At 41.9% G+C, this 25,799-nt stretch overlaps 1 protein-coding gene across 1 annotated transcript; it reads left to right on the top strand.

The window, feature by feature from the left end:
* Positions 1-420: 420 nt before the first annotated feature.
* Positions 421-24,670, top strand: LOC134882799 (vitamin D3 receptor B). The gene is made up of 10 exons (XM_063910746.1): positions 421-897; positions 1,214-1,295; positions 10,770-10,917; positions 11,924-12,054; positions 13,103-13,299; positions 13,843-13,942; positions 14,685-14,865; positions 16,743-16,894; positions 18,132-18,248; positions 19,036-24,670. The coding sequence occupies exons 3-10, from the start codon at positions 10,772-10,774 to the stop codon at positions 19,287-19,289; spliced, it is 1,278 nt and encodes a 425-aa protein (XP_063766816.1). The 5' UTR covers positions 421-897; positions 1,214-1,295; positions 10,770-10,771; the 3' UTR covers positions 19,290-24,670.
* Positions 24,671-25,799: the final 1,129 nt, after the last annotated feature.

The raw sequence follows: 25,799 nt of genomic DNA, 5'->3' as shown, positions 1-25,799 counted from the left end.
AAAACAAAGACACAGAGGCGCAAGAGAAAAACACGACCTAAACGGGACTGTTATACAATAATAAGACACCACACTGTATTAAATATAGGCGCGGTGATCCCCCACACCGGGGTGTCCATTGATTCAGGGATTAGAGCCGAAACGATGTTGCTTTAAACCTCACGCGGTCAAAGTTGTTTACCTCTCCGTTACCTCTGACGTCACGACACACCCCTGTTTGAGGGGGCGGCTCTCCGCTTATAGGCACCGGAGCCGACCAAACAAAAGCGGGATGGGCCGAAATGTCACCAATCACAGCTCGGGATACACGTCGAGCCCACCGGTGATTGGTTACCGGAGGGGCTGGGGGGGAAATCCCTTTTTTCCCGTAGAGGGTCCTGAAGAGGGGGCGGTGCATAACAAAAAGTAATGGCCATCTATTTGGGTCCTGAAGAAGGAGGTATTTCACGTCGGACTACCGTAGGTGTGATTGAGTTTTCTCCATGTTAGTGCGTACCTTTGCCCGTCTTTGAAATAAAATTGCGTCTCTACTGTTTTTCCGTTGGATGTTCGTCGGCCGCGGTCGCATAGCGGTTAGTAAGCTGGCTGAACTTGGTGCCTCGTTTTAGGGTTAAAGCAGCCAGCTAGCCACGCTAACGCTAGCTACTACCAGCGCTGCTGTGTGTGTGTGAGAGAGAGAGCCGACGTCTAGAAGGGCGTACGAGTTTGACGTTTTCTCCACAAGTCGCCTCACATTTTTGAGTTTAGTACAACGCGGTCCACTCTCTGCTCGAAGCTATCACACCCAGCGGGCAACATGGAGGGGACTCACTTTGCAAGAGCATGAACACGACGACCAACGGCGACTAAAGAGGATTAAAAGCAACTCGGGTCTTCATGGGGAAAAGTTGAGTCGAGGTATGAAACTCGCATGCACAAGAGTAATGCTAAGTAATTGTAATTTGTGTTGCTCAAGTCCACGTAGGAAACAGGTTTGGCACAGTTTTAAATCTGTTGTTGTGTGTGTGTGTATGTGTGTGTGTGTGTGTGTGTGTGTGTGTGTGTGTGTGTGTGTGTGTGTGTGTGTGTGGCTACGCACTTTACGCTACTGCCTTGATGTTGATCACAATTGAGTGCGTATGTTGCTGTTGAAAGTAATTCAGTGTTATATAAACAGAGGGACAGGCCCACTCACTGACTTGCGACATGCCATTTTTCTTTTCTATTGGAACAGGATTAACAACTTGGGATAAACTGAAGAAGGTTCCAAGTCTTACCTATTGTACAATTTGTACAAGGGAATGCTCAAACCTCAGGTGAGACATTTTTGTTGTTGCTTTCAAGTCATGCCTCCTGCACGTGTATATTTGTGGTTTGTTGTATTTTGAACTTCTCCTCTGAAAGTGTCTAATATTTACATGTAATGAACCCCTAACCTGTGTTGCTTTGATTTTACACATTTCTGTAATTGCATGTCCTGGAATGGTTTCAGTCTCGTGACTTCACAGCTATGAAGAAGAAATGGATTGACTTTTATCAATATTTCCATGCATGTAATATCAGAAGTTGATGTCCGTTCTTTGTGACCTAAATGAGTGACCCCCCTTTAAATTAAAGGCTGGTTTTATAGGGTTGTGCAATCAAATGGGCACACTTGAAACGGGACTTTGTGGAAGTTCCCTCATTGTTTTCTATTAACTACTAGCTCCTTTTAATAACACATTTTAATATCACTATAACACATGATAAAACAGATATAGGCTGCAGATGTCCGTGGAGAATTCAGCCCTCTTTTCATGAAACGTACAGTTAAGACCATGTCCAAAAATATGTCTACGCATTGAGAAAGTCTCTCACATAAACAAACACACACAGCTTGACAGGATTATTTCTAAATCCACACCTATTTTCACTCCTTAACCAGTGACAGCATAGTCAGGGAGAACTGAGCCCCTGCCTGATAATGACATCATTTATTACCACGCGCGTCTTGTCTTGATAGTCGGAAATTAAAAAAGGCTCTAGCTCTTCACTCTGCTGCTCATCCCTTCAAAGTAAATCTGAAGAGGACCTAACAGCGAATTGCAGGAAGTTAATGCATGTTTAAATATTGAGATGGACATTTGTAAAGTATTAGGTAAGATGGTGTTTTTATGTCTGCAAATGAATGCGTCGCCCTCAACAACTCGGCACAATTGAGATCAACGGTCACACATGTTCTGAATTTATATGTTGTGGACATTTACGAGATAACTTGTGTTATTTTGGGGCGAATGGGAGACTCAACCCAAATAAGGACCATTTATCCTCCAACTTCTGAATACATTTTCTTGGGATTTCTGTGTGAGAAGATACAAAATGGGCTCCACTGGTGTCTCTATTGACTTTATCTGTAGCACGTTGTAATGGACCTGTGTGCTGTAGAGATGGTACAGTCCATTAGGTCTTCTGTACATTGAAATACCCGCCCCACCCCCCTTTCGTGACTACAGTAATTGGTCCCTTCCTCTCACATGTAACCCTATAGAAAGAAAGAGGCTGCTGTACTTGTAAAGACCCACTTGTGTGTACGTCTGTACATGCGTGCTGTTTGCCACATATGTTGAGTTGCATATGAGACTAATGAAGTGTTAAGTTCCCCCTAATGTCTTTTGGTCCTCAATTACCTCCCGTGGTTAATGGTTTGTAGGCCAAACACATCATCACACAGGTAGAATTTTTTTGTGTATGGAGTGCAAGTCATGCAGAAAAATATCTCCCTGAATAAAACAATATAATTAATTGGTTGAGATAAAGGGCAGTGAAGGATATCTAGATTTAAACTGTTATGGATGTCACGTATACATTTTCTTCCGTCTTTCAAAGTGTTTTTGTTGTTTCTTATCTACAATATTTAACTATTTCCTGAGAGAGAGATACCATTCTTTTGAGGTTATATAACTTCAACTTGTGGGCTTTCACATTTGCTCCCACCTCACCCAGATTTCTGTTGCCTGTCCGGTTTTGTCCAGTTGGCTCTCTGCGTGTTCAACTCTCTGTGCTTGAGAATGTGCATTCTCTGTCAAATTCGGCATAGACATAAACAGGACTTTCGGTGTGTGTTTGAGTGGGCCTCTCCCTGCCTCGTCTCTTTTCCCTCTCCAGAGTCCAGCAAGGGGCCCAGCATAAGGGGGCAGGCTGCCGTCACTGCCTCTCTCTCGCCTTGCAGGCCAGCGTTGGGGCCTGGGCAGGGGGGGGGAGTGGTGCACAGACCATAGGGTTGGACACGGGACATGTGACCCCCCCACCCCTTCCACCCCCAGTTTAGCCCATCCTGTGTGGGGCACAGGTCACCTTGTCATGTGCTATTACGGCTGCTGTAACATGCTCCCTGTGATCGCAGGAAAAGAGCATGAGATAGACCCGTGGAGGCTGCGGGAGGGAGAATGAGGGAGAAAGGGAGAGAGAGAGAGGGAAGCAAAGGGACAGGACTGGACTAGTCTGCTCAGCCAGTTGTTTAGCTGCATTCACTCAGATAGTCGACTTTGTGGTTGTTATGTCCACATTGTCTCTTTTTGTCCATTGTTCTCTTGTCCCCATCTGTTTTCCCTGTACTGTTTTTCTTAGGCAATTCTAAACACACATCATATTTGAATCAAACCTCATCTAGATGTTCTTTTCTTCTAATAGTACTTGTTTTCTTCAGCCTACCACCTTCCTTCTCCTTTACAACATTTGTATTTCCACCCTCTTTTTCTAACACCATTTCGGGCCTGGCTGTACTTTAATGTGTATCCTTGTATTTGTAGCCCAGATCTGCAGGCCGGGTCATTCCAGATATGATTATTTTATGTCTCTTCTGTACTTGTAGTGACCCAGCCTGAGGTATGCAGTAAAACACATCGCCTTATGTTTTCTCCCTCCAACCCTCTCCACAACTTCTCCCTGCTCGCTCCATTTCTCGCTCCCTTTCTCCCTCGCACTCTCTCTCTCTTTCCCTTTAAGAGAAACTTTTGGCAGCATGGAACAATTTCAGAACCATTTGTGGGATTGCGTCATGTGATGTTGACGGAGGATGCTCATTGGATTGTCAGGCAGGGCCTCCTTCTCCCTCTCAGGCGTTCCACAGCAATCCCTCTCTTTCCTCCTCTGCTGTTATAGGTCTGGTTGTGATTCCGACTCTGACTCTTATGTGTTGGGATGTGGTCTGTAAGCTCATTGCTGACATTCTTGAGACGTGATGCCAGGGTTTTTTTCCTTTTTTTTTTCCCGCTCTTCTGCACGTCTGTGTGCAGTTAAAATGATCCCTCCTTGAAACGCTGTCTGGATCATCCTCTTTACCCACTTTGGTATATCTTGCCTTTTCCACGGTCACGTTTCTTTTCTACTCCCAGGCAATACTGGCACCACTTTATTAGTTTTATTAGAGGGTGGGCGTTGGTGGAGGGTGGGTTTTATAATCACTTAATATTGACTTTAGATGAAAGTTAATCTAACATCTGGGCTGCGGTCCAAATCCTTTTTTGCAGCTAAGGTCTCACTTATGTCTTTTTCTGTATTAGCTGGGCACCTGACAAAGAAAACCAATGGTGCTGCATGAAATGAAGTGGCAATAGAACAGAAGGAAATAAGCTAACTTATGAGTGGTTTTGGATTCCTGCCATGGTTCACCTTGGCACTTGTCCCTCGATGAATATTTTACAGCAGCTCAAACTGCAGCAGTAATACAAATATTCAGGAATCACCATTTTCTAAGTACTATACACATTGTGCAGTATCATCGGCGTAGAGTGTTACTATTTCTCATATTAGCACTTAACAAGTCTCGACTGTATGTCCCTAAGGTTCACACCATCTGTAGTCGAGATTTAATTTTCCACTGATTGACATCTAATGTCAACTAATTAGAAGGTGCGAGTTAAACGTACCCACTTGGGATGCCGGGTTGCAGATGGTGCAAACATTACACTGATAAATGGGACACAGGTTATATCGTTTTATGCACACTTTGGTAGGATATTCCGTCAACACCACTAAATAAAAAAATGGCCAGGTGTTCAGTAGTTAATATTTAATGGCTGGACTTGTGATGTGGTCTCGGTTAGACTTAAGTTTGTTATATTATTTTATATGACAAGACAGGTTGATCTTAATTAATGCCAACCGCACAACACTATTAATCTTTAGATTCAACAATTTATCAAATGTTGACATTAAGGCTTCTGTAGACAGTGGCACGTCTTTAAATGTAACCTAGGGACCGGCTGTCACGTCAGTCCCTAGGTTAAGAGACACATATGTACTATTTCAGACATGATGTAAATAAATCAAAGGAGGAAAAGATGAGTCACTCCTCCACTGCATGCTAAGAAGCACTTCGGTCCCTTTGGTTTAATTTGTTGGGGGAAAAGGAAAAGGAAACTCCCTAGCCTCTTCCCTAGCTACGCCACCAAAATTAGGGTAATGTCTTTATTTTGCAGCTTTCACCACCCATTTAAAATGACAAGCCTGAGTCAGTTTGCGGTACTGCGCGTAATTACAGCAGGCCTCATCTCTTGCTCATCCACCACTGCCGCTGTTTCACTGAGACTCCCAAACCCCAGGCTTCCAGTTCACATCTCTTTTTCCTTCTTTTTATCCCCGGATTCATCAGATTGACTTTATCTTTTACCTCTCTCTTTAGGATTAGTCTGTTTCGGATTATTTCGCCCTACGTGATCAAATCCTCTTTCTTTGTTTGTCCAAAATTGTCAATACTTTAACTAGCGCTGAAATTATAAATCTGTCAATGCCAAAGATTTCCCAGTTCCAGCTGCTCACAATATCTTTGGGTTTGGTTTGTTGCTCGGACAAAACAAGATATTTTTGCTTCAGAAAGTAGTAATTTATCTCTATTTTCTGCCATTTCAAGGTTCAACTGAGGAAGTAATGGTCAGCTTTTGTCTATGTCCTTTATTAAACCCCAAAAAGAGAACAACTGTGCCAGTCTTCAACACCATTTCTCATTGGGTGAGCAGGGGGGTTGTTGGTTGTCACATGGGCTATGATCCAATCCATTTCGTGCTTTGAACCTCTAAGTCTTTTAGGTCAAAATATACGCACAATCCACCATACTTATCGTAGTCAAAATCCTCTTCTTGATTAAATAAATGGATTAAAAGCTGTCATACTACAAATGTTATTCTTACATCAATAGCAAATAGCTATTTCCCCGGATAATCTCAAAATGAGACGCTGTCAGAGATGAGACATTTAATTTATTTTTAGCCAGTATTTGAAGTGGCTTGTGAAGTGTATTTTTAGCCTTCTTTTAGGATACAAAATGAGGCTGTTTGTTGTGTTTGCCTCTCTCTGGGCCGCTGCCGAGTCCCTTCATACTACTGCTCTCTCACATCCGCCGGTGACACAGAAAGTCATTGTGACAAAGAGGTCACCCCTCCCCTACTCGCTCTATCTATGTTTATATCCTATCTGTTTTTACTCCATCTCTCCAGCCCCCCCCCCCCCCCCCCTCCCTCTGGCCTGCTTCTCCAGTGCATCCCTCCCTCCCTCTCTTCTACACTACTGTCTCTGCCCTCTCGTGTGCGCTGGCACTTCCTCTCTGTCTCCAAACAGCGGAGGGCAATACAAGCATCTGAACTACATGTGTATTGACGTGTAATGGATGCATACACAGAGTAAAAATATGCCTCACATGTGACACACTTAATTACACGTGAAAGTACAGTGGGAAGGATTTAGAATCCAGAGCCATTTATGCTAGTGCAAAAAATGAAAATACACCGTGCTTAACCAGCATTTTTTTTACTAAGGATCCTGAGCATGTAGTTGTTTCAATAAGTACAAAGTAATGAAAACACTTACAGCTCTGAAAAAAATTCAGAGACCACTGCAGCATTATCGGTTTTACTGTATGTCTTTGAGTTAAATTAATTCTTTTTTCTAATTGTATTCTATGAACTACCGACAACATTGCTCTCTGTTGGAATTCAACAGACACTGGAATGACTGCCATACATGTAGAGATGGGGATTTAAGAAAAATGTGGAGGTGTATGTTCACTAATTAAAAGGTACAAGAGCATATTCAATAAACGCCAAATACAACAAAAGAGATTTCACATTAGCTAATGCAACAGCCAAAGCACTTAAGTAGAAGTTCAATTCAAGCTGATGGATGCTTTTTCCAACTCTTACTAGCACTGAGATGTCACTTTATTACAGTAGCTCTCCAATTTATAAGGGATATCTGCACTTGAACTTTCATTGACAGACTATGATTGTCTCGTGTAATTTTCCTTTTTCATTTTATATAGTTGAAGATGTTTGACACAGATAGCCAAGACGGCACGAGTCCTGTCATCTCATCCGTCATGTCTTTGTTAGTAATTGGCTTCCTGCCTAACATTATTAATCAGATGTTGGAACGGAACCATATGTAGAGAATGAGGACTGCTAAAAACCAAAAAAGAGGTTTCCTTTTTATGGGAATTTGCCAATCCTTTGACGAATTGTCCTGACTTGAACATAGAGAACAGAAGACACACTATAATTAACGCTCACTGTGTAAGCAGGAAGCAAGCAGCTTTTAGGTCCGACACACTGGTTGCTTTTGAAGAGGCTGGACTCCAAGTTGTCACATTTTGTTAGTGGCAATGCATAATAATGCTGCAATTCAAAACGATTGACAGTGATTCTCAAATTGGTCCAATAGTTAAGCTACAATCTTCAAGCACGAGTCCACCCCGTGAGCTAATCGGAAACCGCATTGATACAGTTTATCCTTAGGCGGTATGCCAGTGTAACGCATGAGTAATGTCTCGCATTATTACTGCAATGGCACATTTGATTTATGCTGCAGAGTGTTGTACACACAACATCTACGTGTATCATTCAAAAGTGAGACATCCAATAGAAGCCTAAAGCTCAAAACCTGTTCTGAGACAGGAATGAGTACAGATCTGGTCTAATAACCTCATGCATTATTTAGCGCTCTCTCAATACTACTGTGCGTTTAGTGTAATGGCCTGTCATGGCTGAATGCAATCACAGCGGACTGACTTCACTGATCAGCTGATGATAGGCTCTGGTAAATGGGTGTTTTCCCTCTTAGTTCACAGTGAGTGATGAGTGTGAATGCCTACTGGGATTAGTTTGCCGACATGCAGCAGGGCAGATTTTATGTTCTATAAAGCGCCCTGCCATTTATTCTGGTTAGTGTTATGTAATATTATATGATAGCAGTTTCTTAGCCAAAAGACTAATTATATATTCAAAGAAGCTGTAGATTCTGCCATTTTTCTGTTGGTTCATAGACGTACTTTGTATGTTGATATTGTTGCTTCTTCAATAGGGCTGAACGACATGAGAAAACATGTGTCATGATTATGAAATAGTAGCAATAAATTAACTTAAATGTTATCTAAGTGGTGGCTTTCTTCTCTTTTCGGTGTATTGCTCAAATAAAACAAAATGCTTGTTGATTTAAAAAAGGGGGGGGGGAATTATTTCCAACATTCTTTTATTGAAAAAAGGGTTTACACTTAAGCCGAAAGGCAACAAATAAAAGGCATCGTTACATTTCAAAACATTTCTTTACAAAAACTCACAACTGGATTTAAGTAAAGAGTGCTTTTCAAAGTCAGCAGGACCCTAGAAGGTTTAGTTCAGATAGATTTGTGTTGATTTGCCATCTTGTTCTCACTTTAAAGCCACCAAATGAATCATCATTTGACAGATATCCCAGATGAGGTGGGGGATTCAGGCTGCAATAACTCAATGTTGTGGCTGTTTCCGAAAAGAATATTTACCTGTATACAAACTCCAAGTAGCCTCAGACTCCAGCAGGTGACTCACATTATGTAGCTGCATGCAGTGTGAGGGCTCGAAATGTAAAACCTGCGCCCATTCATATTACATCACCTGGGTGACTAGTGTTATCGTATCGTAAATAGCCTTGAGGCCTTATCTTGATGTGGCCATGAATAAACCCTATTTGTAAAGCAGTCATGAATACAATAAATGTGTATAATACAATAGCATCGTAGCCTGGTGTGCCTTTCTGAAGGAGCTACATGTGTACCTTACCTCTGCTCAGGGGATTTGTAAGAGAGGAACACCGGGGGAGTTCAGGACACACCCCTGCCTTTTCTGTCCTTAGAAGCATGTTGCTTATTGGAACAAAACAAATAGTGTTATGCAAAGGGACGGTAAATGTTCCACTTAGGGTAAATAAAATGTTGTGTTTGTCAGGTTATTTAGAAGATAACCTTCTATACATTGTGATAAATTACTGCTAAGCTTTGAATCACGGGGCCAGAGCTCACTGTCTCAAGAGTTAACTGATAAGAATAGACGGCCATAAAAAGTGGTCTAAATCTACTTATATTTTTTTTACAGATGTCCTTTTGTCTGCATTAGTGTGAACTTCACAATTCACATGGAATCTGAACTTTTTTTTATTTAACTTTCGGATGTTCGTAAATCTGATGCAGGTCTGTTTTTTCTTCTTCCAATGCAACTATCATAACTCTGATATTCGCCACTTTTAGAAACAGATATTGTGAACAGCCAAACAGAAATAACAGTTCTGATTAATTCACCATAATTGAACACTAACACTCTGAAGGTAGCCCCTCTGAAGTTTCCCAGTTTGATGGGACATTTCCCATTAACCTGACGAGTCTCTCTGTGGCCTATTGTTAATCAGTTTGCTGAATTCCCCCCATAAAATGAGGCCGTCAGCTGCTTGTTCTTCCAGTCGTGTGCATATTTACCATTGCACTGTTCCATAACTACCCTGTCATATGTTCCTTTGAAGCATGTGCTGCTAATAGACAAGGCGTCCACGTACAGTAGCTAGGCTTGCCTGCAGCAGTGAGCAGTTGAAAAGCTCCTCTGTTTCCTTTCTGCTGGTGATAAATTTGGCCATGGACAAGGGTTTGGTTTAAAGGCATAGCCTACTGTACATAATAAGTTGCACTGAAGTAGAAAAACAACATAACAAAGAAAACATTGTTGCATGTTAAAGAGTATGTGAGAACTTCAGCAGGACCATTGGGTTTTAATTGGACATTAGTGATGGAGTGATCGGTCAGAAACATTTTAAATTATTCATCCAGGTCCATTCCTCTCATTGGCTGCTGATTTGTGAGTTTGTGGAGGTTCGTATCGGTTAAGTTACCCTCCCCTCTCTTGGCGCTCCATACCCACCCATCATTTGCTTCGCTTTCACTCCGTAGTGGAAGCAAAGAGGAGAATAAGAAAGGAGCTTTGTGAAAAGGGACAGTGATTGTTTGTTTATGAGGATGCTAGCCTTGCGGTGACATGCCTTTTTTCCCCCTCTCCTTCTCACGAGGCCGTTAAGTGAAATAGATACTCGGAGCAGTATGTAATCAAATGTAACCCAGATTCAGCATTTTGGAGTGGAACAAGAGTTTTTCCACTTGATTCATACGGCTACGGTTCCTCACCCCGGGACAAAAACACTGGAGTTAAATTCACCTCCAAAGGCGAGACTGGGGACTTGAAATGTCCTGAAGGAAGGGATTGGTTTGCAGACGTCCCTGTGTATATTTAAAAAAGGAAATGGTGCTTGAAACATTATCACTTCTTCAAAAATATTATGGTAGATCATATGAAATATTTTGTGCAACACTCCCCAGATTATAATTTGAGAAAATATTTTTTAATTCACTTCAGATGCCAGAAGTTGGCAACCCATCTCATGTTTTTCCTCTTCCCCCCCTTATTGAGCAAGCGTTTGTATAACCTGGAGCTTATTTGTTTGTCTTTCACCCTCTCTTTATGTAGTGATGGAAACCACAGTTGTGAGTACGTCCAATCTCGCCCCCGATGAGTTCGATAGGAACGTGCCGCGGATCTGCGGCGTGTGTGGCGACAAAGCCACCGGATTCCACTTCAACGCCATGACCTGTGAGGGCTGCAAGGGTTTTTTCAGGTACTTATATTGACATATTCAATGTACACACACACGCGAACTCAGTAGGCCTCGCTTCGCAGCCTAATTGCTTATATCACCCTGATGAAAATATAGAGATGCATGACGACTGGCAAGTTATTTACACATGTTCACATTAGCATACAAACGCCCGTCTGAACATTCATTTATAAAGGCCACCCACCCACGCACACACACATTAGATATAATTACCACCCACAGTTGCATTAGAACACTCTTAAAACCACTGACAACATCCACGTTCCCAGTAAGGCACAGCAGGGAGAGAATACAGATGAACTCCCATGGTTAACGCCTCGGCTGCTGTCGGATCATTGACACACACACAGGTTTCTAATTTAACGGAAGACATAACTATAGCAAGTCATGATTGTTTGAGCTTGTGTGCGTTTGATGCATTTGCCCGTTTACGTCTGTTCCCCTCGGCGGGTGGTGTTGATCTTAAAGGGGGGAGGATGAAAAAGAAGGATGTTTAATAATCTCCTTCCTCGTCGCTCAGCCGGCCCTCGTTTGAACTCTTGAATGCATCTGTGTGTTTCTGATCAAATCTGGGAATACAGTAAATGATCGTACATGCAGCCTGTTGATTACTGAACCACTAGGCTATGCGTCACACTTTCGAAGGACTCCTCTTTAGATTTCCTTGTACTCATCCATATTTATTCTGGTTCACTTAAAAGTATTTATCCACTTATTAAATTCAAATGAATAAGTGGATAAATACACAGAGCTTTAACTATATAAATACACAGAGCTTTAACTATTCAGTGAAGTGAGTGAGTGTGTGTGTGTGTGTGTGTGTGTGTGTGTGTGTGTGTGTGTGTGTGTGTGTGTGTGTGTGTGTGTGTGTGTGTGTGTGTGTGTGTGTGTGTGTGTGTGTGTGTGTGTGTGTGTGTGTGTGTGTGTGTGTGTGTGTGTGTGTGTGTGTGTGTGTGTGTGTGTGTGTGTATTGTAACAGACTGTAACATGTGAACAATCTGTTTAGGCGCAGCATGAAGCGCAAGGCCGCCTTCACGTGTCCCTTTAACGGCAGTTGCACCATCACCAAGGACAACAGGCGCCACTGCCAGGCATGCCGGCTCAAGCGCTGCGTGGACATTGGCATGATGAAAGAGTGTAAGTATGACACCTGACACGTGTGCTTTAGGGAAATATTACACTGTGTGATGGCTACATGTATTCAAATAGGGATAAACCCTTTTGTGGGGTTTAATATTTGTACAGTTTTTGTGGTCGCCCAACACTTGTACGCTTATTTAATCGCTGCAATTTGCCAGGGAATTAAACATTGAATAAGAAAATACTCTTCTTGTTTCTTTTTTTGGATGGAACGCAAACTTTACACAACTCGGTGTTTGCGGTATTGGGGGCCTGCTGTCCCTCTTGTACATATATTATGTAACATTTGGACAGGGGTCAAGTATCTCTGGGTCTTCGCCCCCATTACAGTGTTGACCTGTTCTGTTTGAACTAGAGGAGCCTCCCCACATTGTACAGAGCGAGTTTACTCCATCTGAAGTTCAAACACCTGCCGTTATGTACAAACTAGCGAGGCCTCTTCTTTCCACACAGCCTTGTTTATTTTCATGGTCTGTAAATAGCAGGTACTTTTTTTTTTCTTCTTGTTTTCTCCTCATGTATCCGGATATTGTCCCCGGGCCTCTTTTTAAGCTAAGGCCTCTCACTTCCAGCCCCCTCCCCCCCCCCCCCCCGAGTGTTTCTGGGAATAACTGTGATTTACTGTACTGTTAAGAGGAGCCAGTGGCACTGCCGTTTGAAAACAGCAGCATGTTGTTGAGACTCGGCTCTCTGTCTCTGTGAGCTAATTCAGTGGTTAGAACAACACGGAGCAAACAGAACAGAGACAATGCGTTCACTTGTTCACTGCAGCAGGGGTCTCCATATGGACGCATCCCCCCCTCTGCTTCTTCCAGAGAATAACAACCCCCTTCCTCTGCCCTCATAACCCAACATCACATTGACATAGCTGTCATAAAAAATCAAACAAACTAAAAGCTTTAAAAGTGGTGTACCTCAACTGATTTGTTGTGTCCTAAAGTATTTTCCCCGCTAGTTGCCCTGCTTTCACCCCGCTTATGTAAAAAACTGAGGCTTAGTTTTAATCTAACGCTCTCTGTCTCTCTTTGTCTACCGGCGCCCTCAGTCATTCTGACAGACGAGGAAGTGCAGAGGAAGAAAGACCTGATTCAGCGGAGGAAGGATGATGAAGCCATGCGCGAAGCAGAGAAGGAGGCGCGGCGGCCCCGGCTGAGCGATGAACAGAGCCATGTCATCGCCACGCTGGTCGAGGCGCACCACAAAACATATGACGACTCCTACTCTGACTTCTGCCGCTTCAGGGTTCGTGCAGCATACAGATATACTCATCATGATATTAATATTTATTTCAGATTATAAAGGGTTTATATTGATAGACAGAAATAAACGATTATGCAATTCAGCTTGTCATTTCAACACGGTTGTGTAAAGCAAGCTCATGTTGTTGTTGTTTGCTCCCATCAGAAAGATTTTCTGCTTCAGCTTAACTGCACTGCCTGTCAACAAGGGTCATGTTTTGTATTGTAAACACACAATTCTCACACACAGTGGTCTAGTTAACCTTTGGAAACGGTGTTAAATTACCCTCTAACATCTCTGCCCTTTCCAGACAACCTGTAGAGCATCAGAATTCAAACCTTGCGATTTATTTTCAACAGACATTCAACAAAACTCTACTCATATTATCTGTAATGAGAATCAAAATCACAAATTGGTAGGCTGTGTTGGAAGATTGTGAATGACGGTGCATTTTTTTCTGCATAATTGTAAAAATATTCCAAGATTATTATTTTATTTTGTGGTGATTAGATCTTTTAAAAAGTCCTCCCGTGTCTCTCTGTCCAGCCTCCTGTGCGCGAGGGCCCGGTTACGCGTAGTGCCAGTCGAGCTGCCTCCCTCCACTCTCTGTCTGACGCCTCCTCTGACTCCTTCAGTCACTCACCAGGTAAGACATACACTGTGGAGACTTCAGTCTGAATCAGGAGAAACCGGACTGTGCAGGGTAACAATGGAAAAGTTTTATCTTTTATTAAAAAAAGCATAGATAAAGTGTCCCTTCACTGAAATTATAACTATACAACAATCATGCCTTTTATATACAAAGTGATCATTGTCACTCAATTCTCAGGCCAGTTTTGAGCAAATCCGTTAACACTTAATTTAACACGGCAATGTTTTCCAGTCCAGCTGTTTGCATGATGACGTATATAATCTGTTGCGCTGCTTTACTGAGAATCCCAAGGAAAATTCAACGAACAACCCCACCCCCCACACCTGACTCCTACTTGTAAACATGAGTTCATTAATGCACTCGTCTCTAATGGAGTGCACACAGTGAGGGACATAGTCCCGTGGCCTACCGCCAATGCTCAGTGGAGACAAATGACTCAAAACAACCCCAGCAAGTTCTGCATGCTTCACATGTTGTCATAGCTGTCACCTCAGATCCATCCCACTCCTACTGACCTGACACTCGTGTATTTTCAGATGATCCTTTTCCATCAGCACAGGCCCTCGGATCTGTGGTTTCTCTTGGTTTTTCTCAGCACTGAGCGTGTCTGTTCATAGAGGAATAGTGTGACTCCATTGTGCTTTGTGTATGACCTCTGCTCATCCCTTCTTTTCTGCGTTCTTCCTTCTCCTCTTTTCTCTCTCTCTGCTCTGTGTCCTCATCTTGCTCCCTGCAGAGTCAGTAGACACCAAAATGAACTTCAACAACCTGTTGATGATGTACCACGAGCAGGGCAGCAGCCCCGACTCCAGCGAGGAGGAGGGCTCCAGCTTCTCCATGCTGCCCCACCTGGCTGACCTGGTCTCCTACAGCATCCAGAAGGTCATCGGCTTTGCCAAGATGATCCCCGGGTTTAGGTACATGTGTGGATGTGGAGTAAGGATGCAATAAAAAGCACTTACCATAAATTGATGCTGGAAAATCCAATTAACGAGATAATCATTAATAACCTCAGATTATTGACTCGAAACAGCTGTACAGAATAGTCAAAGTGAAAAATCTGACTTAAAAAGAAAAATACAATACAAACAAACATGTATCCAGTATTCAAGCACTTATTTAAGATTGATTTAATGTCCAGTTTGTGCTGCAGTTAAAAAATGTGTTTCTTAACGAAATGGATAACATAATTCGTGTTTGCCTGAGTGCCATTTAAAGTGTTTCTAGCATATTTTGAGGATTATCCGGATAATACCTGTGTGTCTTTTGACTCTGTCACTCTGCATTAGTCGGATGTTAGACAGAAAGAAACCTGCCTTGTCAAGAATTTGACTCGGAGACGGACAACAAAAAAAGATGTTCTTTCCAGGTTTACAATGAACTGTAGGATGGCCAGTAAACATGTCAGTTAGCTGGCACAAGCACTATATGATGATGACATGTTGCCAATTCAGTCTGGGGCTTTTCTCCTTTGCATACCACTGTGACATATTGATAGAGAGGGTTCATATTTTCTGAGCTTTTCTGTCTTTGAGCTTTTGCAGAGGACTTCCTGATTTATCTTTGTTGTTGTTGTTGTTCAGTTTTTTTATGTAGAGTAGCGCAGCTAACCAGAGCGGCTTTCTTGAAAATATTAGTCGTATCAAAAATGCACAGACAAAATATTCTGAGCTTCTTCTTTTGATTTAGATTTTATTTTCATGTCAGCGTGACTCTTAACCTAAATGTGTGTGGAAGACTTTGTACAGCTACTTGTTTTTCGGCCTGATATGTCGATATTGTACCACAGTGATGGCTGTGGTCTAAAGGCCAGAGATTACTGATAGACTGTATTTTACAGATAGCTGACACATTGTGGGAAATCTTTTGATGTAGAGTTGTTCCTTCAAGGCTGTACATTTGCAACTTGGCCTGCGTACCATTCATTCAGGATGTCAGTAGGTGATTCACTGAGCTGTTTCTGGAGCTGGAGGAGTTTGGGTTGCACAAGGCCGGTGTTGCGCTGCAATATAACTTAGAAAACAGTTAAGGATCACACACCAGCCGCACATTTATTGTGACTGTAAAGACAACAATGTTTGGCCAAGGCTTAATTCATTGTCCCCCCCCCACACACACACACATACATGGAAGCTGCTACCTTTCAGCGTGTTTGTCTCTCTGTGTGTTGACAGGGACAAACGCACAGTGTCTCGGGGGGGTCACCCCAAAGTCGAGGCTAAAACGAGTCAGGGCCTGTATTTCCTGAAAGTTGTCATTCCCACTGGCAGCGAGTGATGGACGTGCTCGGATTACCTCTGGAATGTTTGTCCACTTATGATCTACTCCCTAAGCACTGAAAAACACCCAGACCTCCCCTGAAGACCTGCGGCTTTCAGCTCATGTCTCCTGCTAGTTCAGGACTTTCATTTTTCTTTAAACAGTTCCTAATATTACTGAGCACTCTTGAAACAGCGTGATTTATGTGTATCAAATGGGTTTTCCATACACTGGGACCCATCACAGCGAGAGGAAGCAGTCGGGAAGAAATATTTTGGATGTTTTCGTCTTCCAGCACAGCTCGTATCTGACAAGCATTTTAGACGGCGACTGGCCTTGAACCTATAGTCGGTTAAGCGTTTGACATGAATCACAGCTGATGACATATTCCAGACTCTTCACTTGTTTACCGGTATCTCTTTCCCATCAAATTAACATGACCCGTACTGCACAATAAAGGTTATTTAAGGACTGTTCATATAATAATTAACAATTTATGGTTCACTAGCTTATCAAGTGATATCTTATCCCGCAGGGAGCTGACGGCAGAGGACCAGATCGCCCTGCTCAAGTCCAGCGCCATCGAGGTGATCATGCTGCGCTCTAATCAGAGCTTCAACCTGGAAGACATGTCCTGGAGCTGTGGTGGGCCGGACTTCAAATACCAGATCAGCGATGTCACCAAAGGTCAGTGTTAACTACGCCACGTGGACAGTCTGACCGCCGCGGCTATGCATTTGCACGCTCTTAAGCTCATTCTGCTCGGCTGAAGGAAGGACGCACACGTTACACATTAACACTTCTTTTCAGAGCTTGAAGGAAGTCGCCCCGCGTTAAGATAGTGACCCGGTCATTAGTGTGGGAGGACAGAAAAGGTTACCGGCAGCTGCCTGCGTACACACCCACAGGAAAAAGGGATGCTAACATACGTTTTTTTCCTTCTGCGAAACCAGTCCTACATATCCGCAGAGGCCTCTGTGGGCAAGGCTTTCATTTGCCTTTCAAACAAGACCCCTCTCTCTGGGATCAAGCAAAGAATGTCACTCCTGACCTGCGCACCACACAAAACATGCACTGTCTGCAGCGCGAGAAGCAGCCCTGTGCCGCTCCTCTTAAAATATCACTGAAGGCTTGACAAGAACATGACAGGCATGTTTTTGATGCACAATATACAATCAAAAGATATAAAAGTATTAAACAAATATATAAAATTATTTCAAAAAGTATTTCTTTCTGACACTTAACATTCCTTTTTCTTTTCCTGGTTGCAGTTTATTGGTTTTAGATTTTTTGTATTTATCATAGCAGTCATAGTCACTGCCTCATTAAAAGTATCAAATACAATGGAAAACATGTTTTTCAAGTACTTTTTTAAACAAATCTTATGCATTATCGTTTCCATTTTTCCTGAACACAAACAATAAGATACAATACAAAAGCAAGTCATATTTAATTAGAGTTTGCATTGATTCATGAACACGATTAAATCATATGAAAGGGTCTTTAGTGCTAACATATTCACAGCTACAGGCAGCATTTAGTCAATGCTCAGAACGCATTGAGGTTGAGCTCACAGCAGGAGCCATAAAAGCAGGAAAAGGGGGTAAGCCAGTTTCTCAGTATTTGAATGTGTTTTCATGTATTTATTTATAAAACCTAATACATGGCGTAGACACTGATCCACATTCAACTGATTAAAAGGAACTCTCGGGCAGGAGTTATTTGTGAAAACAAACCTGAAAACACGGGGAAAAATGCATTCAGAGAGGATTCGAACAGAAGAGAGGATTCCCGTCTCAGAAAATGAAATATAAATGAGGAAGCGGGATGGTTTCCCTGTAGGGCCTTTCTTTTATGATCGGGTGTGGAGCTGCTGATTCTATGTGCTGCACAGACATAAATGATGTGTTGCGTGTTTCTGCAGCGGGACACACTCTGGAGCTGCTGGAGCCACTGGTGAAGTTCCAGGTGGGTCTGAAGAAGCTCAACCTGCAGGAGGAAGAACATGTGATGCTGATGGCCATCTGCCTGCTCTCTCCAGGTAGGTCTGCCTGTGCAGGAGGGAACATACAGAGGGGTCACCATGAATTGTTTATGAGCGATCTCGTTTTCCTCTTCTGGAATAGAGGATATATTTGTTAATGCTTTTTTTGTTAATACCATAGACTGTATATATATACAGTCTATGGTTAATACGCTTTCATGTTTTTTAATCAGTGATGATCTCAAGCAGATTCCGATTTATCTGTCAGTCATCATAAATCACGTTGAGGTGCGGATCTAAGAGTCCGTCGGGACCTTTGAACATGTGTATGTGGTATGCAGTTAGTACATACATAATGCATGCATAGTTATGCAAGATAGCGTGTGTAACTAAGTGGATATTTGCATTCCTGTATGTATATGAGCCACCTCATTATTTATCAGATGTGCTGTCTCTCATTTAAAATTAGCACGCCACCTGACCAGAACAGAAGAAAGATCAGGCAATTTAATTTTAATTTACACTTGGACTTGGGCACAAATCTTATTACAATATTATCAGTCAATCAATCAGTCAGAATGCTTTAATTATCCCAGGTGAAATTGGGGTTTTGTTACAGTTGCTAGTACAATAAAATGTTTATGTAAACATAAGAATATAGAATATGACATAAGAAGGTGAAATAGAATAAATATGTATAAACACAAAGGAAGTGAAAGTAAAAATGTTCAATTAAAGATAAATATATTAATTTAAATCTAAGAAGTTACGGTTGCTTTTTAGCTTACGTAACAGCCATAAATATCTAAAGACTCTCCCCCCCCCGCCCCCTCCCCTCCCGCAGACCGCCCAGGTGTGCAGGATCACGCGCGGATCGAGGCCCTCCAAGACCGCCTGTCCGAGACCCTGCAGGCCTACATCCAGCTGCACCACCCAGGAGAACGGCTGCTCTACGCCAAGATGATCCAGAAGCTGGCGGACCTGCGCAGCCTCAACGAGGAGCACTCCAAGCAGTACCGCTCTCTCTCCTTCCAGCCGGAGCACAGCATGCAGCTCACCCCGCTGGTGCTGGAGGTGTTCGGCAGCGAAGTCTCTTAGAAACCTCCGAACCCCCGCGATGGAGATGAGACAGGAGACGAGACGGTGAAAAATGGAGGGAGAGAGCCGAGGGTGTGCTGGATCGACTTAGTGGAGGCGTGGAGCTAGTAGAAGGTGTGTGTGTGTGTGTGTGTGTGTGTGTGTGTGTGTGTGTGTGTGTGTGTGTGTGTGTGTGTGTGTGTGTGTGTGTGTGTGTGTGTGTGTGTGTGTGTGTGTGTGTGTGTGTGTGTGTGTGTGTGTGTGTGTGTGTGTGTGTGTGTGTGTGTGTGTGTGTGGCAAGGTTGTATGGAGAGCAAGCAGATGTTAGGAGACGTAGTAAACAAAGGAAACTTCATATAATACAAATGTATCTATTCATACAACTTCTGCCTGTATGCAGTGTCTTTGTCTGTATTTAAATCCACAAACCGCTGCTTCAAATGCCTGGACTTTTTGTGTGTGTGTACTTGGCGTGCACACACACACACTCAATACAAACAAACTCAGTTATTCATTTTAGCCATTCAGTTGAGCTACCTCTTTGTTTTACACCACCTGTGAAACAGTAACTTTTACACAAAGCAAGAGCTAGATGCAGGATGCATGACATTTCAGTGCAAAAGTGCACATCCTCTTTTTTATGTTTCCGAACTTTTCTTTTGGTTTATCATCTGCCTCTCTGTAAGGCAGCATATGTATGTATGTATGTATGTATGTATATTATACAATTCAAACACATGCCTTTTGCCTTTCACCAAAGGTATGGTCTACTTTCTCAAAAAGCTTCCAGTACCTAAAAATAACCTTTGCTGCTTCATGGCTCGCTTCACGCATGCAGCCAATCGACATGCTAGCAACTAGCCTCACAGCCAATGAAGGAAAACTGGCATTCTTTAGGTTTATACTGCAGAACATAGTCTGTCATTTAGTGAGGTTTTGATGGGACATCGGGGCGTCTGGTTTTGAGGTGAGAATTAGCCACTAAATGTTTTAGATATTTTACACTGCTAACTGTCAATCAAACCCAGCCGGCATTATGGCTAGAGACTCTCTTTTGAAATGTTTCTTTCTTCCTCTTTATGTTTAATTGTTTGTTTCCCTGTAAATAGTTAATTACTACCACACGTATCCTAAGCACTGTTATTCCACCTTTTACGCAAGCCTATGTATTGATCTACATTATCTATATTATCACAGATTTTAAAGGGCTAAGATGCCAAATCTAACTGGAATAGTAAATTGAGGCCAAAGCAAGCGGCCCGTCTTGTTAATATATAGCTGCATACCATAATTGGAATTGGCATATATATACTGATGTAATTGCAATGGTTGTTTTTTGTTTTTCTTCTTCTATACGTCACATCACCTTTAAAAACAATTCCATGAATTGTTCCTTCGTAGTAAACAGTGAGCTCGGTGGGCGAAGAGCTAGGGAAGCTGCTTCAGACCAAGATATCACACCCCGTTCGTTTCTGACAGGGAAGTGGATTTTCTAGAATGTCGGAGGGCCTGGATGCGCAGCTCCACACCCAGGCCCTCCTGTTTGATGATGTATGCTGCGCAGCCCTCTAGTGGCTGCATTGTGTAAATACCAGCTATATATATATATATATATATATATATATATATATATATATATATATATATAATGTCCCGCTGTACATAGGGCTACATAGATATTTCTCAAGGCCAATCTTTTCTGAAATATATATGCAAATACAATATTGACCCTTTTTTTGATTCACTATCACTAAGTTTCTGAGACACTATGCTCTTTTGACTTTTTTTTCTTGTTAAGAATGAATTAGAAATGGCTTAAACAGGGATTGCTTGTGTATTTGACTCAGTAAAATGATATATTTTTTAGTGGTGGGTTGCCTAATTTCCAAGGTTTATTTGCAGAAAGAGGACAAGCTTAACATAATGTGCTGCTCTCTAATATAAGCCATATAGATCAATATTACAGCTGATCTATTACAGTGAATTGAAATGATGTTTCCAGAGCCTTGGATATCCTCATTATATAATCTTCGTACTCATATGCTATTTTTCCGGGGCTCTTGGAGGATAAGCTTGTAAATGAAAGGAACTCGTATGCCTTCTCTCTGCTGTCAAAGTGCTGTCAGTCATCTTTGGCTTATGCTTCATCAAACAGCATCTAATGGCTTATAAACCAAACTGCCAGGAGAATTTTAACGCTTAGGTTTAGAGGCCAGTAATGTATGGCTTGCTGCATGCGGGATTATGGTGAAATTATATAAAAATAAGATGTATTTTTTATTTCAAGACAATTCCCCAAAGAAGTCAAATTCTTGCCGTGTTCAGATGATGTCACTAAGGCATCTCGGCTTTAGACAAGTCATGTGCAGAGAGTCTTGCGAGTATCAAACTTTATATATTTTGTCTTCTATTTGCTGTGTGACAGAAGACACCAGTTGAAACGGTTGCTGTGATTGGCCAGGAGCAGACCAGGGTTACTCTGTGATCTTAAGAGGAAAGGCTGGTGGGAGCGCGCAAGTGTTTGTCGTTGAGCTGGACGTATTCCCGCGACTTTGCTTTGGGAGAAGTTGTTGCTTCTAATTTGTTCAGCCTACATTTAGAGTTTATAAACATTTAGGATTTAATGTCCATTCTCCACCACTGTGGCTTTTTAAAATTCCAACTCTTCATCAGTCACTGTGACACTCAAGCTGACAGTCGGCGCTGGAAACGGGGATGATCGGTAGTTAAATTCAGTTAATCATAATGAGTTTGGTTTTCTCAATGAAAACCATTTGGATATGTAATGTGTGTGTGTGTGTGTATATAGATACACACACAAAGCAGAAATGTCCCCACCGTGATTGATCTTTGAGGAGTAGAGGACGGAGTGTCTTTAGGCAGTACCACTCATATGTATAGTGTGTCAGTTTGATGAGGGGCATGATGTGCTTGGTTACTGAACACTGACTTTTGAAGTTTTTGAAAAGTCTCCTTGTTGATTTTTCTCTGAATACATACTTCCTGTATGTGGAAATGAGTTTGATTTTTAGCTCTATATTGTTTTGTTGAGATAGAAATGCGGTGTTGATTTGTGTATGTTTAACACAGCGGGAGGTTTGGTGAACATTGTAAGTGCCACAGGGAGAGTTCCCTCCACACAAGAACAGGGTAAAAGAGGAGTTGCTCTTTTGGCTTTGAAAACCAAACAGGAAGAGTCTTGTGGATGCATCGTTTTGCCACTAATTGAGGCAAATTTCTGCGTGGTGCCAGGGGAATACTCACTTCAGGTTTCATCATAAGAAAGGACCTCTTTTGTCCCATTTTCACTCACTAAATATATACATACCTGTTGTTTATTGGTCCCAAGTTAATTCCAAGTTTAAAATGATGCATCTGCAGATTTTTCCTGTTTGGCTTTACCAGGGTAGGCAGCGTTGAGGTTGTTGAAAATACTGGAACTTGGAGATCTACCACACACTACATGAGTCTGTCTTTTTGGGGAGATTTCCCTCGAGATTGGCAACAAAATACAGTAACAACACCTGCAATATACAACTCATGGTACACTATCACCAGCAAGCTTTACAGTTTATCATGTACGTAGACATTTTTGAAGTTTTTTGTATAACTGTTGCCATTACAAATCCTGTCTGTAAACAGATGTCTGTTATCAGTCACAGAAACAGTTGGCCATCTCCCACACGAAGGCTCTCTAGTCTTTTTTTCCTTTCCGTTTTTTTCTCCCATTAGGACAGGGATTGTAATGGAATCAACTTAATTTAGTTCTTACAAAAAGGAGTGTCCACAATGGATGTACACCATAATCTACCTAAAAAACCTACCTCTTTTAGCTCAGATTTTTTGCTTTAGCATTAAGCATTTGCCTCTGTTTTTACTTTTGTAATATTTGTATTCATGTTGGTATTTATTGCTGTCTAATGAGTCATACTTCAATGATTACCTCAGAGATATCTCACAGATTTTGGGAGAGTCCAGCTAATGAAGTCATTCATAGTTTGTTTGTTTTTTTAGATTTTTTTTTGTACAGTTTATTCTTCTCGGACATAGCATTGCCTTCTTTCTTTTTTTTAACGCACAAAATACCAGGAGTGTTTTTAATATAGTGCCTGCACTCTGACCAACGGAGCTCAGACTGGCTAGGGTGAGGCTGCATTCACTCCAGAAGAAGACTTCCTCCTCTGCCTCTGTGTCCTCTAAAGATCTGGGTAGTTACCAACATCAGATGCTGTAGATCTGGTTACCATGTTGTTGATATGTACCGCCATGATTATGGTTCCTGAGGGCACAGGGCAGAGGAGAGCTTTGTGGAGTGAATGCAGCCGCAAAGAAGGAACAACCTGAAAGACTTTGTGGCAGTAGGAGAAGCGGGAGGTGTGTTTGCGCTCCACTTGGTACTGTTAGCACAGTCTTTGCTCTGTAGTACGCCATCCTTCCCTTGTCCCTCTTATTTGCCCCCCGTCATTCCCCCCATACCCTCTCCTCCTGTCCTAAAGTCTGCTCCCTTCATCATTCCCTGCCGATGTTTGGTCTAACAAGGGGAATCTAGGAGAAATAAAAATCCTCAGTATCCATGCAATGCTGCTTTTATCTCGAGCATCGCCAAGTTGCGTGTTATAGACGCTACCTGATGCAGGCATCGTCCAAAAGTTCGCCCCGCAGCGGCGCGACAAGCCTCATTGAAAGATTGTGTCTTTGGAAACGCAACTTAGTGGTGCTTTTTGGGAAAAAATACTTTCAGATCGTAGTATCATATTAACGGAGCAACTACTCACTTTGGTGAATTTTTAAACCAAGTTTATTTTGTATTCATGTCAAACTGCTTCAGGTAAACACTGAATGAAATAAGTGAATTTTTATTGATCAGTGAATACTGAGGAACAATGTCGCCATGGACACACCTACCCCCGAGCTGTGTGCCATTTTAAAACCCTGTTAATGCAGGGACGGTGTTAATGAAGCGGGCTTCAGATGTTCCCCTGTGTAATTCGAATGAGAAAGTTGCCCGACTGTGAGATTGGCCTCTTAAATAGTACTTAGTCAGCCATGTGTATTGATCTTCTATAAGGAGTAAAATTTGAATTGAATAGAATTCTCACCCTGTATTGTGAACCCAAATCTTGCCACATTCAATTAAAATGCCTGAACCAACGAAAGCACTTAATGTATTGCTTGTAACACATGCATACTTATGAATCTATTAGCCATAAACTGCCTGTGTAGGTCAGCATGGTATGGCTCCAATTATCAAATAAGGTTGTCACCTAAATTCTAATGTAATTGCAATTTATCTTTTGCCTCTTTTTTTTTCAAAGATCTTCTTTTTCTATTATAAATTGGTGTTTATGTAATGTTATTTTTGTCAGATGTTTTGCAAATCAAAAATAAACAGTTGTACATAGCAGTGGGCTTCCGTGTGATTTGTTTTGGATTCATATTCAGCACATCTTTCATATGAAACATGTCCAGCCATTGCTTGAACGCTGCTCACTGTCTCTGAACAGCTATTTAAGGTACAGTATATTGTTAGAAAAACAAGTGCTACAAAATATACAAGTCCTCATGTGAAGCACCTTGAGATGACATAGTTTTTAAAGTGTGCTTTACAAATAGAATGTATTATAAGTATACACACAACAACGGTAACAAAGGATTCCTAACAAAGTGTGCTTTTGCATGCAGGGCATTTGTAACCAATAGCTTGCATCGAACGGCCACTGGCTCAATTATCATTGTGATACCTCATTCAGAAATATATGGTGACGTAACATCGATTTATTTAAATGAAAATCTTCAAGATTAGTGTTTTATGTTAAAGAGGTTACACCACAGTTAAAAAATATTCTTATAAGTAATAGAGCTGCAATCAAATCTGGATAAAGTACAAAAGGTGTAAAGGTAAAAGAATGCCCCATAAAAAAGAAGAAGTTTTTATTGTATTATAATAACTGATGCAGTAAATGAATATATCACTTCAATATTGCAGAAGGTAAAGGTTTTCTTTTTACCCGCTACATAATAAGAATGTGAATATGCAAAGAGAAGTTGTGATTGTAATTTAGACATGTAGTAAACAGTAGAAAATCTGCATCCAAAATGTAGTGGAGTAAAAGTATAAAGTAAATAGAAATACTTAAGTAACTCAAATAGTAAACAAATGTTACTTTTCACTCCCGCGTCGGCCTCTGTATGAAATGTAACTGTGTGTGTTTTACTCAGAATGACCCTGGCATAACGAGAAGAGTTTTATTTTTGCGCCCCAGCTCTGGGTATGTCTGTTCAGTTGGCACAGAGCCGCCTGCAGAGGGATGTCAGTTGTGACTTTCCAGTTATAACAAGGGCGTGTTGTTTTCTGTGAGCATATCTCGTTCTGTGTATGAGACAGAGAGAGAGAGTTTTATTTCAAACTAAACAGTCAGTCACGATGAGAAGACAAAGCACCAGGACGATGCAGTGGGATCCGTAATGTGAAGCTCATGCTAAACATTGAATGTGAACGCCTGTGAGCCTGCAGGGCGAAAGAGAGAAGAG

This window comes from Eleginops maclovinus, chromosome 20 (assembly GCF_036324505.1).
Source record: "Eleginops maclovinus isolate JMC-PN-2008 ecotype Puerto Natales chromosome 20, JC_Emac_rtc_rv5, whole genome shotgun sequence".
Taxonomy (NCBI): Eukaryota; Metazoa; Chordata; class Actinopteri; order Perciformes; family Eleginopidae; genus Eleginops; species Eleginops maclovinus.
This window is presented reverse-complemented; position numbering and strand designations above follow the sequence as displayed.

Coding starts and splice junctions, on each gene's coding strand:
- LOC134882799 (XM_063910746.1), top strand. CDS start 10,772: ATGGAAACCACAGTTGTGAGTACGTCCAATCTCGCCCCCGATGAGTTC. Junction 13,943..14,684: donor CTCCTTCAGTCACTCACCAG/GTAAGACATACA, acceptor TGCTCCCTGCAG/AGTCAGTAGACACCAAAATG. Junction 14,866..16,742: donor AAGATGATCCCCGGGTTTAG/GTACATGTGTGG, acceptor CTTATCCCGCAG/GGAGCTGACGGCAGAGGACC.